At 40.0% G+C, this 17,136-nt stretch overlaps 1 protein-coding gene across 2 annotated transcripts in view; it reads right to left on the bottom strand.

The window, feature by feature from the left end:
* Positions 1–3,214: 3,214 nt before the first annotated feature.
* The window catches only part of MAP3K5 (mitogen-activated protein kinase kinase kinase 5), a 156,437-nt gene continuing 142,515 nt past the window's right edge, over positions 3,215–17,136 (bottom strand). For both annotated transcript variants that reach the window (XM_036414285.2, XM_036414287.2), the window contains 5 exons: positions 13,785–14,028; positions 8,812–8,924; positions 8,023–8,132; positions 4,664–4,740; positions 3,215–3,991 (listed from right to left, as the gene is read on the bottom strand). In XM_036414285.2, the coding sequence (XP_036270178.1) occupies positions 3,919–3,991; positions 4,664–4,740; positions 8,023–8,132; positions 8,812–8,924; positions 13,785–14,028 (617 nt within the window). In that variant the 3' untranslated portion in view covers positions 3,215–3,918. The remainder of the gene's footprint in view (positions 3,992–4,663; positions 4,741–8,022; positions 8,133–8,811; positions 8,925–13,784; positions 14,029–17,136) is intronic.

A 17,136-nucleotide genomic window follows, 5' to 3' on the forward strand; every position in this document is an offset into this window, starting at 1 on the left:
ATATTTCTCCTGCTGCTACAGTACCTCGCACACAGCAGGCATTCCAGTGGGTTAGCAATAATTCCTCATTGCCAAGTGTTTTTTTGTTTTTTTTTTGTTTTTGTTTTTGTTTTTGTGTTTTTTGTAATGGTTTAAGAATGAATGAAACAAAATATGCAATGATAGGACTTGGAGAAAGAGATCAAAATGTGCTCAAAAAGAAACACTGGAACTACTTTCCTTGGCAAATTCCGGTTTTGTTTCTTATAAAACTCTGCCCAGGTGTGTAACTATGCTGTAACCAACCGCCTTTCCAGGCTCTGCTCTGGGCCTTCACTTCTCCAGGAAGCTTTCCTTGATCCCCTCCAGCAGTCCGATCACCACAGCACTTACTGCACGTACTGTAGTTTCTGCTTGTCTTGATTTCACCACTGACAGTGAACATCCGGGTGAGAACAGTGTTGTTTGTGTACCATAATATACTCACTCAGTGAGTTTTAAATGACTGTTTTGAATGAATGATAATAGATAACAATAGTAGGCGAGAGCCGAGTATCTGCTAAGCATTGCAGTAAGCACCTCACCTGCACTGTTTTATTTAAATCTTACAACCCCATGAGGAAGGTAGGCTGTTTTTCCCATTTCAGATGAGGAAACAGACTTAATGGGCCCTAGGTGAAAAGGCAAGTGGTAGTTTTGCTACAGGCTTATGTGCTTAGAATCTTGCTACACTGAATGAACAATGAACGGTAACCATTTTACCATCATCACTATGGGAAGGAGCTTTCCATTTCTGTCTCTGGGTACCACTTTGAACAAGGAGGTGGGGCCTGATAGTAGAGCTTTTAAAAAGGATCTCTGGGCCCCACCCAGGCCAATAAAATGATTCTCTAAGGTGGTGGCATCAATATTTTTAAAAAGCACCCAGGTTACTTTAATGTGAAGCTGGGTGTATGAACTGGCATAGATTGATGCCAAAGGCCTTTCAAGTGAAAACTTTCATGAAACTTGAGCCATAATGGAACTGCCTTCTTTTGTGACTAAAGACCCAAAATGATGTCTGGGAATGTATTATGAACCATGTAGAGACAGAGGAACATCTGATCACGAAGATTGGTTACAGTGAGGGCCCCACAGAAGACTATCATTAAAGAGTTGGTTGAGTCTGGTTGGCATGGCTCAGTGGTTGAGTGTCAACCTATGAACCAGGAAGTCACGGTTTGGTTCCCGGGTCATGGCATATGCTCGGGCTGCAGGCTCGATTCCCAGTGTGGGGCATGCAGGAGGCAGCCAATTAATGATTCTCTCTCATTATTTATGTTTCTATCTCTCCTTCCCTCTCCCTTCCTCTCTGAAATCAATAAAAATATATTTTTAAAAATATCCTCATTCCTGGGGTGAGGATGAAAAAAATAAAATAGTTGGTTGAACATGGGTAGCTTGATCCTATTTACCATCTAAACGAAGTACTGAAACCATAATTATCGGGCAGATGAACTGTGGCTTCACAAAGAAGTTACCTGTATTTCAGTATGAATGAAATGACTTGACACTTAATTTACACTTCATCTCCCTCAAAATTTCCCACGAGGTGCCAGGGGGCAGGGCGGTTACCTGTCCTCAGGATTGGGAAGTAAAACAAACAAACAAAGATGCAGCTATGTAGTTGCAAATATCAAAAGAGAAAATACTGGTGAGAACTTTCTGGATCATCGAATATCTAAATGGGGATATGTATAATAATGTCAACAATAAAAATAAAGTTTAAAAAATAAAAATAAAATAAAATATATTGTACCTGGATTTTCACATAGAAATAAAGATGACTCGGCAGTGCCCTTGGCAGTCCCAGATCTGTCTCTTGCTTCAACAGTGTTTGGACAGAACAGACCCAGGGACGCCCCTTCTTCCAGCCTTCGGCCACTCTCCTGCGTCTTACCCAGTCACCGCCTTCAGAACCACCTCGGAGACCAGCTAACACAGTTTTATTTTGTTTTGTTTTGTTTTTTTCTACCTTAACTCTTTATTGCCGAACAACCATGAGCTCCCAAATTCGTCAGAATTATTCCACTGAAATGGAGGCTGCCGCCAACGACTGCTCACCTGGCCCCGCCCCCTCGTTGACTTTACCACCTGTGCATCTTCGGGCCCCACACCTGCCTCTCTCTGGGCTTCTATTCCCACCAACGATGTGGCTCTCGAGGCCGTGGGCCACTTCTTCCACAAGTTGGCGGAGAAGAAGCCAAGGGCTCTGAGCATCTCTTACAGTTGCAAAACCAGCACGATGGCCACATTCTCTTCCAGGATGTGCTGAAGCCTCTCCAAGGTGAATGGGCAAAACTCAGGATGCCATAGGAGCTGCCCTGGCCTTGGAGAGGAGCCTGAACCAGGCCCTGGGTTCTGCCCACAGACTCTCACCTCTGTGTGACTTCCTTGAGAACCACTTCATGGATGAGGAGGTGAAACTCATCAAGAAAATGGGCTACCCCTGACTGACATCCCAGGCTGGCTCACCCTCAAGCATGACTTAGGAGCCTGGACCCAGAGGCCTTTGAGAGGCTCCTCTGCGTTCTCCTGGTGTCTGGCTTTTACCTGATCCTCTTCCTGAAACCACTCGTCATTCTTTTAACCATCCTGGAGCCCTCTCCCATGCATTGAACCAAATGAAACAACAAAGCTTTTTGCAGGAGGAAAAAAGAAAAAGAAATGAAGATGACTCCTGTTTTATCAAAGACTTTTACATATGGGCCAAGTGAACAGCTCTGTATTATTTTTGTCTTGCAGACTAAACAGTTTCCTCTGTATTCAAAAAATTTGTTTATCTCATTGATCCATAGAAGAACTTCAGACTTCATCCTTTTAATACAGTCAAGCTTATGAAATATAATATTCACCTTAAAATAAAGTATTTCCCTCAATACGAGAAATTAAGGAGATAGAAAAGGCAGTGTTCTCCACTGAGATGCTGTTTGTAGGCCCCTTGAGATACACAATAGTCATTCAAGATAACTCAGGGCTTTGAGAAAAATACAGTGACTTTCTTTTATTTTCTTTTTTCTTTTCAGTCTTTCTTAACCAGTCTGTGGCCATGAGGAAAAACTTGAATATAGGCTTTCTTCGATTACTTGAATAAAAGACAGATTCTATTTAATGTTATAGCTGAAGAAACAACTAAAAATGTAATCCAGTAGTTTGGCTAAACAAAATGAGAATTATTTTGAGTTTATCAAAACATTATGTTGATAGTCCTTTTTTTCTTTTTACTTTTTAAAGTAAATATGAGACAATGGATAGCTTTAGAACAAGCTAACTTTACTATGATTCAGGCATGTGCAACTGGTACAGTTCAGTAGTAACAAAAATGACTCAAACCAATGTACTATAGGCCAGAAACTTAAGTTACAAAATGTATCAATATTACAATTAACACAGATAAGTATAAACCATTGCTCAGATTCTGCATATTTTAAAAAAACAACATAAACTTTATGCAACAATTGAAATTATGCATTTCTACTCAGATTATCAGAGCTTATTACAAACACACATAAACCTAAAAAGTTGTGGTCACATTTTGGTTTTGTTCCAGTGATGCACAATCACATGAAATGTTACATCCATTTTGTGTGAAATAAACATTTGGCTGAAGTCTCGTCAGTAGCTGCTGAGTTCAAAATATTTACATGAAAATGTTTAGAGTAAAATAACCCTAAACATCCTAGTGGGAGTCCTTACAAAAAGTCCTTATGAATTATAGAAATAGAAGCATTTAGGAAATTTCAGTGTATTTTGCTTATTATTATTTTTAACACGAGTAAACAAATACTGGCTTTAAAGTGCAGCTTCTTTCTCCTCTCCCTGGGATTCTCCCTCCTTCCACGACCAGTTCTGTGTTAATTGCTAGGATCTCCAGGGAGGTTGGAAACAAAGGAGTGACAGTCAAATCTGTTTGTCTCTCTGCTGGTCCCGAAAGTCAGTGATGGCCTTCCACAGTGTGCAGAGCATCCCTCCCCTGTTTAAAGATACAAGAACACGGGGAAGGGAACACTTCATTCCAACATTGCCCTTGTAAAAGAAAAGTGACTACTCAGCTTTCAAACTGCTCTAATCAGAACATGAAGATCCCAAAGTCTTATTAGCCATTATGTGTTCTTTTTGTACCTATTTTCTCACCATCCCTCCATGCCTTCCCTTTCCATTCCCACCATCTACCAGGTCCCAAAGCAAAAAGGTTTTCAGCATTTTTGAAATGTCTTTGGTAGACAAAGATGGGCTGGTATGAGAAAATTATGCATATGATTGGCCAGATTAAAAAAAAATTATTAGAGGAAACTGTATCAGATTATACCAGGTATTTAGATGGCAAATCAACACCCCATCCTAATATTTCCAAGTATGGTACGATCATGAACAAAATTGGGGGATTTGTTTAAGGCAGCTTTAGAATAACTGCATGGTCTTTGTCTGAATTATTATCAAAAATATTCTTCAAGTTGATTTGCATTTACTAATAGGAAATATTGGATACTAAGGTTCTCAATAATAGTCTGGTCCAACCAACTCAGTTTACTCAGAGCAACTGAGAACCAGAGAGGTGGGCCCAGGATTGCAGGGACCCAGACTTCCTGATCTCAAGCCCAGGACTCTTGCCATCATGACAATTGAATAGGAAGAAAAGTGATACCTTATTTTCAGGCATTTTAAGTCATCACGTGTAACATAGTAGAGAACATCCACCAGTGAATAATCCTCAGCCAAAAACTGTGGATAAAGTAATATATGCATAAAAATTAGATGCTTTATACACCTTTAATAGCAAACTCTATCCATAATGTAAACATTGACCGTCGTGTTGGTGGTATAGTGGTGAGCATAGCTGCCTTCCATAATGTAAACATTGGCAATAATTAAACACGAATTTAAAAGCAAATCCACTAAAAGCATAACCTTCTGGAATTATTAGTAGAAAATTCCTCTCTATGACAAAATAATTACAAAGAGATACATCCATGACTTACAAATGCAGGAAGAATATAAGCAACAGAATTTCTAAATGGCTGTCTAATTACATGTGCTGCTCAGAAGATAATGGTCGTCTTTAAGAGGTTTGCTGTTGGGTAGCTTTATTTTTCTCGAGTACATAAAAAGGGTTCCAGAAAAAGTAGTGCTTACACTTAATTCTGAACTTAACTTTTCATGTCTCATAAAAGATACCTTCAGATATTTATTAGAAAATCAGAGACCTGAATTTAAACTGGAGCTTTTAATTTTAAATCTAAAAAATGGAGGCAGCCAAAGCCGGTTTGGCTCGGTGGATAGAGCGTCAGCCTGTGGACTGAAAGGTCCCGGGTTTGATTCTGGTCAGGGGCATGTACCTTGGTTGTGGGCACATCCCCAGTGGGGTGTGTGCAAGAGCAGCTGATCGATGATTCTCTCTCACAGATGTTTCTAACTATCTCTCTCTCTTCCTCTCTGTAAAAAATCAATAAAATATATTTAAAAAATAAAAAATAGAAAATAAATAAAAAACAGGGGCAGTGGTTTAGAAGATCATCAGTTACTACTTCTTAATTGAGATCTGAGACCCAGTAAGAGAGATATTTTGGAGAACTTGATTGCATGCATTGCTTTCCATAGGCAAGTGAATTGTTTAAATGTACAATATTTAGCATAAGTTGTTAAATGCAGATTTCTAAGGAGACCTTACATTTTAGTGGTCTAATAAATTATCAAGTCAAAAGAAAAGACATCTTTATTCAGTTATTTTTAAGATTTAAATTTAAAACTGAAATCAATGTAATATGTATTAAGAGACCTTTTCTATAAAATAACAAAAATATAACCTCTTATTGTGTGAATATGTATATACACATATGTAGTCTTATAACATAAACAAATGCTATTCAGGCTGATTACAAAGTCCATAAGGAGCAGAGAAGAATTAGGTTATTAGAGATAATAATATGGCTTATACAGGAAGTGTTTTTGATATAAATTCATTAAATAGATCTATTTTATTACATTTCAATAAAGAGGCATTGCCCTGTGGAGTTTAATAATGTCACAAGAGAATTAAAAAATTAATACACAAAAGTGAAAATTATTTTAGTTCTGTCGTGATCTCTACACTTTTCATTATTTTCAATTCAAAAATATAAAATTCCTTAAGGGTCCTAGTTGACAAAGATGATTGTATGCATATTCCATACTTGAATGATTTTCCCTTTTTGTCTGCCCATCTAATCCTATCTAATCAAAGAGTATATGTAAATTGACTGTACTTTTGCTACACCCACAAACCATGCCCACCAGCCAATCAGGAGCGAGTAATGCAAATTAATCCAACCAAGATGGCTGTGACCATGGAGTGAGCAGGAGGCTTGGGTTTCTCCAGCAATGGAAGAAGCCAAGCTTTCCACACACCCTGGCTGGCTCTGGACTCCATCCAAGGCTACAAAGTTTCAATTATAGAAGATAAATAAATCCCAGATACCAGGGCCTCCTCTTGGGTTACCGGGGGTGTGGCTGGCCTACAAACCACCACAGGCCCCTCACCCAGGCTGCCCCACACCCCAAGGGAACCCCTACCCTGATCCAGGATACTCTTCAGGGCAAACCAGCCCCCACCTGTGCACCAGGCCTCTATCCTATCTTATAAAAGAGTAATATGCAAACTGACCATCACTCCAACACACAAGATGGCTGCCTCCATGTGGACACAAGCTAGATACCACAAGAAGGCCAGCAAAGGAGGGTAGTTGGGAGGGACCAGGCCTGCAAGGGAGGGCAGTTAGGTGACCAGACTAGCAGAGAAGGGAAGTTGCGGGGGACCAGGCCTGCAGGGGAGGGCAGCTAGGGGCAAACAGACCTGCAGGAGAGGGCAGTTAGGAACAATCAGGCTGGCATGGGAGTGGTTAGGGGGTGATCAGGCTGGCAGGCAGAAGTGGTTAGGGGCAATCAGGAAGGCAGGCAGGTGAGCAGTTGGGAGCTAGCAGTCCTGGATTGTGAAAGGGATGTCTGACTGCCTGTTTAGGCCTGATTCTACCCAAATAGGCCCTAAACAGGTAGTCGGACATCCCTCAAGGGGTCCCAGATTGGAGAGCATGCAGGTTGAGCTGAGGGACACATCCCCCTTTCTCCCCCCTGCACAAATTTTGTGCACTGGGCTTATAGTACATACATATAGATGGTCCAGTTTATTCCTTCTCAAGCATCTTCTCCAACCTCTCCCTCCCTCTGTCTCATAACATCTGATAATCTTTCTTTTACAGAATTTACCAGAGCATCATTATACTTTTATCTGTGGAATTATTTGATTACTAGAGGCCCAGTGCATGAATTCGTGCACAGGTAGGGTCTCTGGATGGCCTGCAGGGATTGGGCCAAAACCCACAATCCAATGCTGCCTGGCTCCTACCTGCTGCTCCCACTCATCCCAGTCCCATTGTGCCTGCCATGGGCTGGTGCCCAATCAATCCCGATTGGGAGAGGCTCCCACTGCTGCAGCAGTGCTCACCAGCCATGAGCCCTGTGTCTGGAGCCCTCCCAAGGGGAGTGCCCTGTGCGATCGGGCTAAAACCAGCTGTCTGACATCCCCTGAGGAGTCCTGGATTGAGAGAGGGTGTAGGTCAGGCTGAAGGACCCCACCGGTGCACAATCAGGCTGGGGGAGGGAGGAACCTCGGAAGGGCTCCAGGGTATGTCTGGCACATCTCACTCAGTCTTGACCAGCCGGACCCCAGCAGCAAGCTAACCTACCAGTCGGAGCCCCTGGTGATCAATGTATGTCATAGCAAGCGGTTGAGCAGCCTTAGCATATCATTAACATATTATGCTCTGATTGGTTGTTGTGCTGTTTGGCCTATTTCCATATTACCCTTTTATTATATAGAATTGTCTGCCTATCCTAATCTGTAAGCCTTAGGAGGGCAGCTCAGGGTCTGAGTTGCTCACCAGTGTATCCCCTGTGCCTAACATACCGTATAGTGGACACCTAACATTATGAAATGAAGTGAAATAATGTTTGTCCCACAGGTTCCTCTACCTGACTTATAGTGTCTTCATCAGCTCCATTTTCTCTCAGCCAGTCAGTGAGTTTAGAATCTTCAGTATTTCTGCCAGCAGTTGAGCGATGTGCAGGCGATCCAGGAATATCTAGGAGAGAATTGGGGGAAAGGGGAGCATTATTAGCTTCACCTAAGAGAGGTCATTATTACTTTAAAAGATTTTGCTCTAAATAATTAATAGAAACAATTAAGATTGGCAGTACGAACTATAAATAAAATGCTTAAAGAGTATTTAATCTATTAAGAAATTGAGAGTCAGAAGCAAGAATGTAATGATACTCCCACCTTTACCTTTCTTAACCATTTTATAGTTTCTTAGAATAAATTTGGTGTACCAAAATTGTACTATTTTTCATGCATCTAAGATGAGTGTAATTAACCAAATAATTATAATAATCTTTTCCCACTATTTGCAATAATATGAAAAAAGCGAGAATGCACAGAATACAAATGCAAAAATGACAAAACAGTATTATTTTCTTCTAGTCATCTCAGTATGAAATCTTTAAAAAGAATAAAGAAAAAAAGTGGAGAGCCCTATTTACTCAAAAATTTATAATTTCAGGAAAAGATGGCTATGAATCATCTTATTTTTACTGCACTTATAAGAAATGATAATCTGCTATAATTAAGAATTAAAAGCAATCTCTTCGTAGTTGCGGTACACGTAACAGACGCTGACTAAACCATGAAATGAAACCGCCTATTGGCTTTGTTTTCTGTGGCAGCCTGGCTGAACGGTTTTACTTTAAAATTTTCTTATTCACCGATTGGCTGGGACTTAAGCTTCAGGTGTTTAATTTCTTGGTCCTTTTCTTCAATAGCATAATGAAGGAGTGCTTGTAATTCTTTCTCTTTCTGAACCAATGCTTCCAGTAATCTGCAGAAGAAAATTACAGTGATTGACAAGGTAATAAAGCTGGAGCAGCCAGAGTGACCTTCTACTCGAGGGCTTCTCAAGCTGCAGTGAGCAGACACCCCTGGCATTTCATTGAAATGCAGATTCTGATCAAGTAGCTCTGAGATTCTGCATTTCCAAGGAGCTCCCAGGCAGTACTCCTGTTGTGGGTCCACAGATTCCATGTTGAGCAGCAAAGCTCTAGAAGAGTGTGCTTCCAGACCAGAATTCAAAACCTCCACCCCCAACTGTCCACCAAATCTTCAGCGATGTTCTATTTTTTCTTTTATGCCCATAAATGGCAGGAAAAAAAAATTATACTCTATATATGTTTAGTTTAACAGACCTATATTTTACATATATGGCCCTTTATCAAAAAACGTTAGTCAAAATGGGTAATACAATAATCAGAGCAAAGGAGAAAGGTAGTCATTTTTAAAAATTATGTATATTTGAGAAGTAACTATAGGTGAGGTCACCTGTAGTATCTGGCACATGATTCAATAAATGTTACTGATCACTGTGGCTGTTACATTATTCCTCTCCCTTCTAAAGCAGTGGCGAAGTGAGTAAAAGGATAGCTGTGTTCCTGGCACTTTCAGTTCCTAGTTGGCACTGAATGCATTTTCCAAAGAAACAAGGAGAAACTAAGGTATCCTTTATACCCTAGCCCTTAACCATGGAAGGCTCACCATGCAACCGAGAGCCAACTGGTAACCTACTTGCCTTTTCTAACACTGTTCTCTGTCAAAATGTTCCATGTGATGAAGATAGATGTTCTGATTTTTATTTTTTTTTAGAAAACTATCTTTGAGTAATTTAGACTAGGAATTATAATCTATCCATAATATTATCAGGATAGATTGTTGCATACACTACAGCCCTTAGAAAACTGCACTTCATTTTTGGCATTGGTAGATTTAACTCAGGACCAGATTCTTCTGTTTCTGCATCAGCTCTCATGTTCCGAAAGGCAGCACCCAGGGCAACTGAGTATCTGCTCTGGGAACGTCCAGGCTCAGCCTGTACTTCCTGTGCAAACTGGGACAAATCACTTCACCCTGCTGGGCTTCAGTTTTGTCACCCGTTAAAAGGTAAAAGGAAATTTTTCTGTTAGAATTACTGTGAGCATTGAGACAACGTAGCTAAAATGCTTGGCCTTTAATAATGGCGATTCTGTTGCCTGCTGCAGTCTCAGGCCCTGGAAAAGAGCCCTCCCAGGGGTCAGGAGGGGTTCTTTCTTGACCCCTCAGGATCCCCCTCTTCTACCCCCAACAGGACACAGAGGACTGTGGCCCTCGGGTAGGAGAAGGGAACCTTGTAGAGAAGGCAGGGGAAGCAAAATAAAAGGAAAACAAATGGGGCAACCCGAGAAGGCATCTGAGGAAGGCAGGTTATTTACAGTAAGCTGTGAACAATTAGTCGGAATTAAGAGCTGAAAGTGGAGTGAGGGAAGGGTGAAGGGAGGTTTTTATCTACTCTGACAGGAATGATATTCGGAGAAACGGATAGTAAGCTCAATATGAATTTTTAACTTGGCAATTTTTTGATCTGGTATCTATTTTTGTCTTCCTTGCTCATCTAATTGTATGGAATAGTGATGGTATATTCTTATTGTTTCCTCAAAGAGCACAGTGAAACTTTCTAGAATCTAACCGATGGTTATTTAGACTCTATTATTTCCTTTTTATCTTTATCTTTATTTTTTTAAAAATATATTTTATTGATTTTTTACAGAGAGGAAGAGAGAGGGATAGAGAGTCAGAAACATCAATGAGAGAGAAACATCGACCAGCTGCCTCCTGCACACCTCCTGCTGGGGATGTGCCTGCAACCAATGTACATGCCCTTGACCAGAATCGAACCTGGGACCCTTGAGTCCACAGATCTAACTAAAAGCAGTTATGGAGGGTAGTCACCTCCTAAGCCAGTATCTTCCCTGACAAGGTCAGCCTTCACCTTAACTGAGCCTATCGGTCTTTTTGCACATATGATAACATACCCTTGAAATGTCTAAGTAACTTGAACTTCCCTTTTTTCCAAACCCCTCAGGCCACAACCAAATGCCCTTGGCACCAAGACCGGAGCCATAAATCCCATCTTTGTTATTGTTATCATATTAATTGTTGGCTTTTAACTATCCTGCACCCACCTAAGTATATATCTATCATTTTACTTTTTATCCAATCTCAAAGGTCCTGAGAACCGCCCCCTGCTTTGCTTTCTCCTGCCTCTCTAATCTATCACTAATAGATTTCATGTAACCCATCTATATCTTCTTTTATTGCACTGTATAAAAGCAGATGAAAATCTGCCATACTCTGTAGCATTATCCCAATACGCTGAGAGATTCTACTTCCCAAGCAATTGTCGACAGTTTGGCTCAAATAAACTCACACAAATTCTTTACAGGTCTGAATGTTTTTATGTTACCCTAAAACATAAATTCTAAAGCTATTTTGTTACTTTTCTCATTTAGTATTATTGATCAAATAATCCAGAGTTGGAGAAACCTGATTTACTTTCATAGGTAATTATCCTAACTCAGTGACTCAGCTGGCGAGCTGTGAAAAATGTTAACACATTCGATACCTGTCTATTTTAGTCGGGGGCACTAACCTGTTTTCCCTTAGATTGTCAAATTAAGTAACAACAGCCAACACAACAACAGCTGTCTGGTGTGAATGATTCAAAATGATACCTATTTTTTGGTGTGCCGCAGAATTTCAGTAATTAGTTTATGTGTGCCCAGGAGATGAAAAAGGTTGAAAATTGTTGTCCTAAATATAAGGTTTCTAACATGAGGGCTACAACCTTTCCTTAAAACGCACTGACCCTTTTTCTAAGCTTGTTTTGCAATAAATGTACCCTAATATATCAGGTAATATTCAACTAAAGAACAAGGGCCAGTAGAGGAGTGACCAGTCCCTTACTGCCCTGGCTTAGGACTTGTGCACAGCAGCCGCCCTCTCTTAAATCATGTGAAGTGAATGTTGGGCCTCAGCTCACTTCTGGGGGTGACGGAGAAGCTGTGGGAGATATTCCTAGAAAAAGATAAAGGAGGCTGATAATCCTGTAGGTTTCACTGATTTAAGTGTAAATATGTAGAGAAAAAGCATAACTGTGTGGGCTTTTGTGAAAATGCAATTCCTCTTAATGCAATAAAGAAATGTGGCAAAGCCGAGCCTTTTAACAGAGATGGGCAAGTGTGGGCAGCAAGCTTTCAGCTAGCTGATGCCTCAGAAAATGGGTGTGAGGCCTTGATCTTGGCAGCTGGCAAAGAGCAGCCCTTGGGGACTGCAGATGGCACAAGCATGGTGGACAGAAGGCGGGGACAGGGTGGTGAGACAGGAAACGCAGATGGGCGAAGGAGAAGGAAATGGCTACATTTAATTTAGGAGAGGCAGGTTCTATTGACATAAGCCTCCGTTCTGTAGACAGAAGGTTTTAGGGCCAGGGAGCAAATATACCAGCTCATTGGTAAATAAAGTAGCTTTACTGTCTGTAGAATTCAGACTGGAAGCCAAGGGCAGACTGGGATGGGTGGCTGGACCAAAACAATAATGAGTGAACTTTCCCCTCTGGAGATCAGTAAGGCGTCGAAAAACCCAACTCCATTCAGGATCGAAGGACAGAGAGTCAATAAAGAGAAGTGACTGAAGTTACTACCTACTGTAACATATGGAGTATCCTAATTGGATTATTTATTACACGGTGATTTAGACAGACATGTTAAAGGTCAAAGAGACTCAAACTCTTTTCTATTAAGCAGTAGAGATGGCAAGTAAAGAGCTGGGGAAAACCTCAAAGGACAAGACTGGGGTATGGCAGTCTGAAAGCCACCGTCCCTTTATTCAGGAGGATTTCTATATGCACTTCACAGAAGATATGTGTGAAGTTATTAAATAATGCAACTGCAATTCATGTTCCTAAATATAGGATGAGTTTTGTACTACTTGCATTAAACTTGCTTAGAAACATAAACTTATGAGCAGAAATACATGTTTTATTTCCCTGGTGAACAATTAAAATTTTCAACTAAGGTTTCTAAATATTTGAACAACTTCTATTGATTTGCTAAAAACAAAAAAAAAATTTTTTTTTCTTCACTGTAATCCCAGTTGCCCACATGCCAACTGTAGCCGGCACAGGAAGCTATAAATCATCAAAAGTCAGACCTTGAACTGTGCCAACAACTGTGAAGAACAGGAAATGTTTACTGCTCATTTAATAACCTGATCATGTAGGTTCTATGTTATCAAACTCTGAAGAAAAATTAAACTCCAGATATGACACACATATTAAAAATAAAACAGAATCACACATGTAGTCAATTGATCATCCTTTTAAGGTTCTAAAATGCAAAACTTTGTACCATTAGTTTTATCTCCTCAAGAACAGAGACCTTCCTCTCCTGAAAGAACTTGATATTCCAAGTCCTGGGCTTGGAAGAACACGGGCTTTCTGTCTGTCTGTCAGCTATCTGTTGAACGGCACATGCTGCTCTGAGAGTGTCCAAGGCAGTCCATGACGTTACACCAAAGAAACGCCAAAAGCCTCAGTGCAGTGGGTGACAAAGCAGTGGTTAAGGAAAAGGTGCTGGGGGCTTGAATTGGTAGAAACAGAAAATGTATTTGACTAAAGAGACTAAAATAAATCTCTCTCTCTCTCTCTTTCTCACTCTCTCACAAACAAAGGCTTTAAATCAAGGTTACATGGATGGGATAAAGGAATCATATTTTGTATTTTTCTGTGGACCAAACTGTAAAGAAAACCCAAAACACATGCACTCAAAGTCAGAAAGAAAAAAAAGAAACCTACCCGTGTCAGAATAGGACTTACCTATTAGTTTCTATTTTCATTCTTCCAAGCTGTACATTCAGTGACCGGTGAGCATTCTGGGAATTGTGGGATACAGTAGAACTGAGCGTGCTCACCCCTGAGGTAGCCACAGCATCTTCAAGGATGGCATGAGGTCTTCGGACAATTCGATTCGGAGGCTGCTCCTCATGGTCATCTTCTGCATCCAAGTCTTCCTGATCTGCTGTATCACTCTCAGATGCAAGGCTAAAATGGGGCCTCAGTTCTGTCAAGCATAATATCAACCACAGTGTTATTAAAACACGAACGATTGCCTTAATTTCTTAAGACACGGATGTCATCTCCCCTGCTGTCAATAAGATTTACATTCCAAACTAATTTTTCAAAAGTGAGGATGGACTTCTGTTCAGTAACTCAGGTTTGTTCTGCCAGGGAATTTACAAAATTCACAAGATATATAGTCAATGATTTACTAACTCAAAAAGAAGAAATATTCACACCGCACATAAGATAAACGCTAAAACCAGAAAGACACTTATATAAAAACAGAAAAATTTATTTATGCAAGTAGAATTCATTTTTTTTAGATTATATGCTATCTGGCAATTACTAACTCAGAAACGAGGAAACAGATCTAGAGACTTGATCTAAACCAGTGGTCGGCAAACCGCGGCTCTTTGGCCCCTTGAGTGTGCACTTCCACAAAATGCCACGTACCCTAATTGAGTTAATAACAATGTACCTCCCTATATAGTTTTAAGTTTAAAAAATTTGGCTCTCAAAAGAAATTTCAATCGTTGTACTGTTGGTATTTGGCTCTGTTAATGAATGAGTTTGCCTACCACTAAACAAACGTAAGTACACAGAATGCTTTTCGCCTGTAACAGTCAAAATGTAAGGGGATAGGAGGGGCTACTGAAAATGCCACATGCTTATATTCACTTTAGCAAGACTATCTGAAAGCCGCAGAGGTTCTCCCCCAAAGAAAAGCACATACAACATTTTGCCTAGGTTTCCTGAGGGCTCACAGACACCCTGAAGCCTTTCCCAGGAGTCCATGAGCCACAGATGTGTGGGGGAGAGGGCTCTGGAGGGAGCGATGAAGACCCCATCCCACCACTCCAATACAGCCACTCTGGCAAGACAACCAGAGGCTCAGTAGTTGCCAAATCTTCTAAATAACTCTTTACCTTACCCGACCTGCATATAGTACCTTCCTCAAAATCTTTCTGCTTCTCTTCTTCAGAACCTTTTTGCCTACGACCTGCCTTTAAAAGCAGGAACTTGGAAATCTATCCTTCACTTTTTCATGTTTCTATTTACTCTATATGGGTGAGCTCATTAAAATATATGAAGCTTAAATACTTGTAATGTGGGGATAACAAGGTATATTTCTGGCCCTGATCCTGTTACATCCAACACCTCCTAGATATTCCTGTTGGGCAGGCATTTAAATTCAACAATCAAAACAGGAACTCACTGTTTTTTCATAACAAAAACCAGAGTGCCCTTCTTAGGGTCAAGTTTATGTAGCCCTGACTTCTTTTATCTTTCTCTATTTATTTATTTTTACTTTTTTGAAGGTTAAAAAGTACATGACACAAAATTTACAATTTTCACCATTTCTAAGTGTACAAATTGTAGTGTTGGGTACATGCATATTGTTGTTCAACCATTCTCCAGAACTTTTTTTATCTTACAAAATTGAAACGCTATACCCATTAAACAACTCCCTAATTTCCCCCTCCCCCATATCCTTGGCAACCACCATTCTACTTTGTTTCTATGAATTTGATTACTATAGATCCCTAATATAATTAGAATCATACAGTATTTGTCTTTTTGAGATGGGTTTATTTCACTTAGCATTATGTCCTTAAGGTTCATCCATTGTAGTGTGTACTGAAATTTCCTTCTTTTTAAGGTTGAATAATATTCCACTGTATATATGTACCACATATTCTTTATCCATTCATCTGTCAATGGACACTTCCACCTCTTCCACCTCTTGGCTACTGTGAATAATGCTGCTACGAACTTGGCTGTACAAATAACTCTGAGATCCTGCTTTGAATTCTTTTGGATATATACTCAGAAAAACAATTTCTGGATCATATGGTAGTTCCATTTTTAATTTTTTGAGGAGACACCACTGTTTTCCATAGTGCTGCACCATCTTACAACCCCAAATAAAGGTTCCAATTTCTCCACATCTGTGCCCTTTATTTTTTAAGGTTCACCAAAATCCACCTCTACTCTGCTTTCTGCATTATGAATTTCCAAATTCTTTTCCCAGATTTCTATTTCCTAAATCATCTACAGTAGGAGTGACTCGAAAGCAAGTGTTTTACTTTGTAAACCCAGCACCTAGTCTGGAGGCCAAGGCATAATAGCTTCTCAAAAAATGTTGGCAGAATGGAAAAGTTACTCTAGATAATCTGTATTTAAGAAGGCAACAAAATAATGAAAAAATATTTTATTTTAAAAATAATTTTAAAAAGTAGAGTTCTAGATTAAATTAGAACATAAGATTAGGCCTTTTAACTTTTTTCTAAAATTATTCTTAAATTCCTTTTATGGTCTCTAACTGAATATTTAAAAACTACTAAAGTTTTATAATCCTGTTGACTATACCTTTTGGGAGGGAAGATTTCTGATATTTAAATATCCCTTAACTCTATATACTTTAAATTATCATTTTATGTATGACTAAAAAATTATCTCAGCCGAAACTGGTTTGGCTCAGTGGATATAGCATCAGCCTGCGGACTGAAGGATCCCAGGTTCTATTCTGGTCGAGGGCATGTACCTTGGTTGCAGGCACATCCCCAGTAGGAGATGTGCAGGAGGCAGCTGATCGATGTTTCTAACTCTCTATCTCTCTTCCTTCCTCTCTGTAAAAAAATCAATAAAATTTTTTAAAAAATTATCTCAATTTGAAAAAAGTAGAAAATTTGTTATTTTGGTCTTTCAACACATTGTAAAATGTCCAAATGAGATACAGCATCCGGTCCTTGTCCCCAGAAATAACAAGGTAAAGGAAAACTAGGGTAAATATACAAGAAAGCCATACAATGAAATTTTAAGTACTAATTAATACAGCCAAAAATATCTTAGATGGCCTCAGGTATAGACCTAGTTACATATATAACTCCTGTGTGCATGTATTAAGAGTGCTAAGGGGGCCGAAGCCGGTTTGGCTCCATGGTAGAGCGTCGGTCTGCGGACTGAAAGGTCCCAGGTTCGATTCTGGTCAAGGGCATGTACCTTGGTTGCGGGCACATCCCCGGTAGGGGGTGTGCAAGAGGCAGCTGGTTGATGTTTCTCTCTCATCGATGTTTCTAGCTTTCTATCTCTCTCCCTTCCTCTGTAA

Source organism: Pipistrellus kuhlii, unplaced genomic scaffold (assembly GCF_014108245.1).
Source record: "Pipistrellus kuhlii isolate mPipKuh1 unplaced genomic scaffold, mPipKuh1.p scaffold_m20_p_5, whole genome shotgun sequence".
NCBI classification, from domain to species: Eukaryota; Metazoa; Chordata; class Mammalia; order Chiroptera; family Vespertilionidae; genus Pipistrellus; species Pipistrellus kuhlii.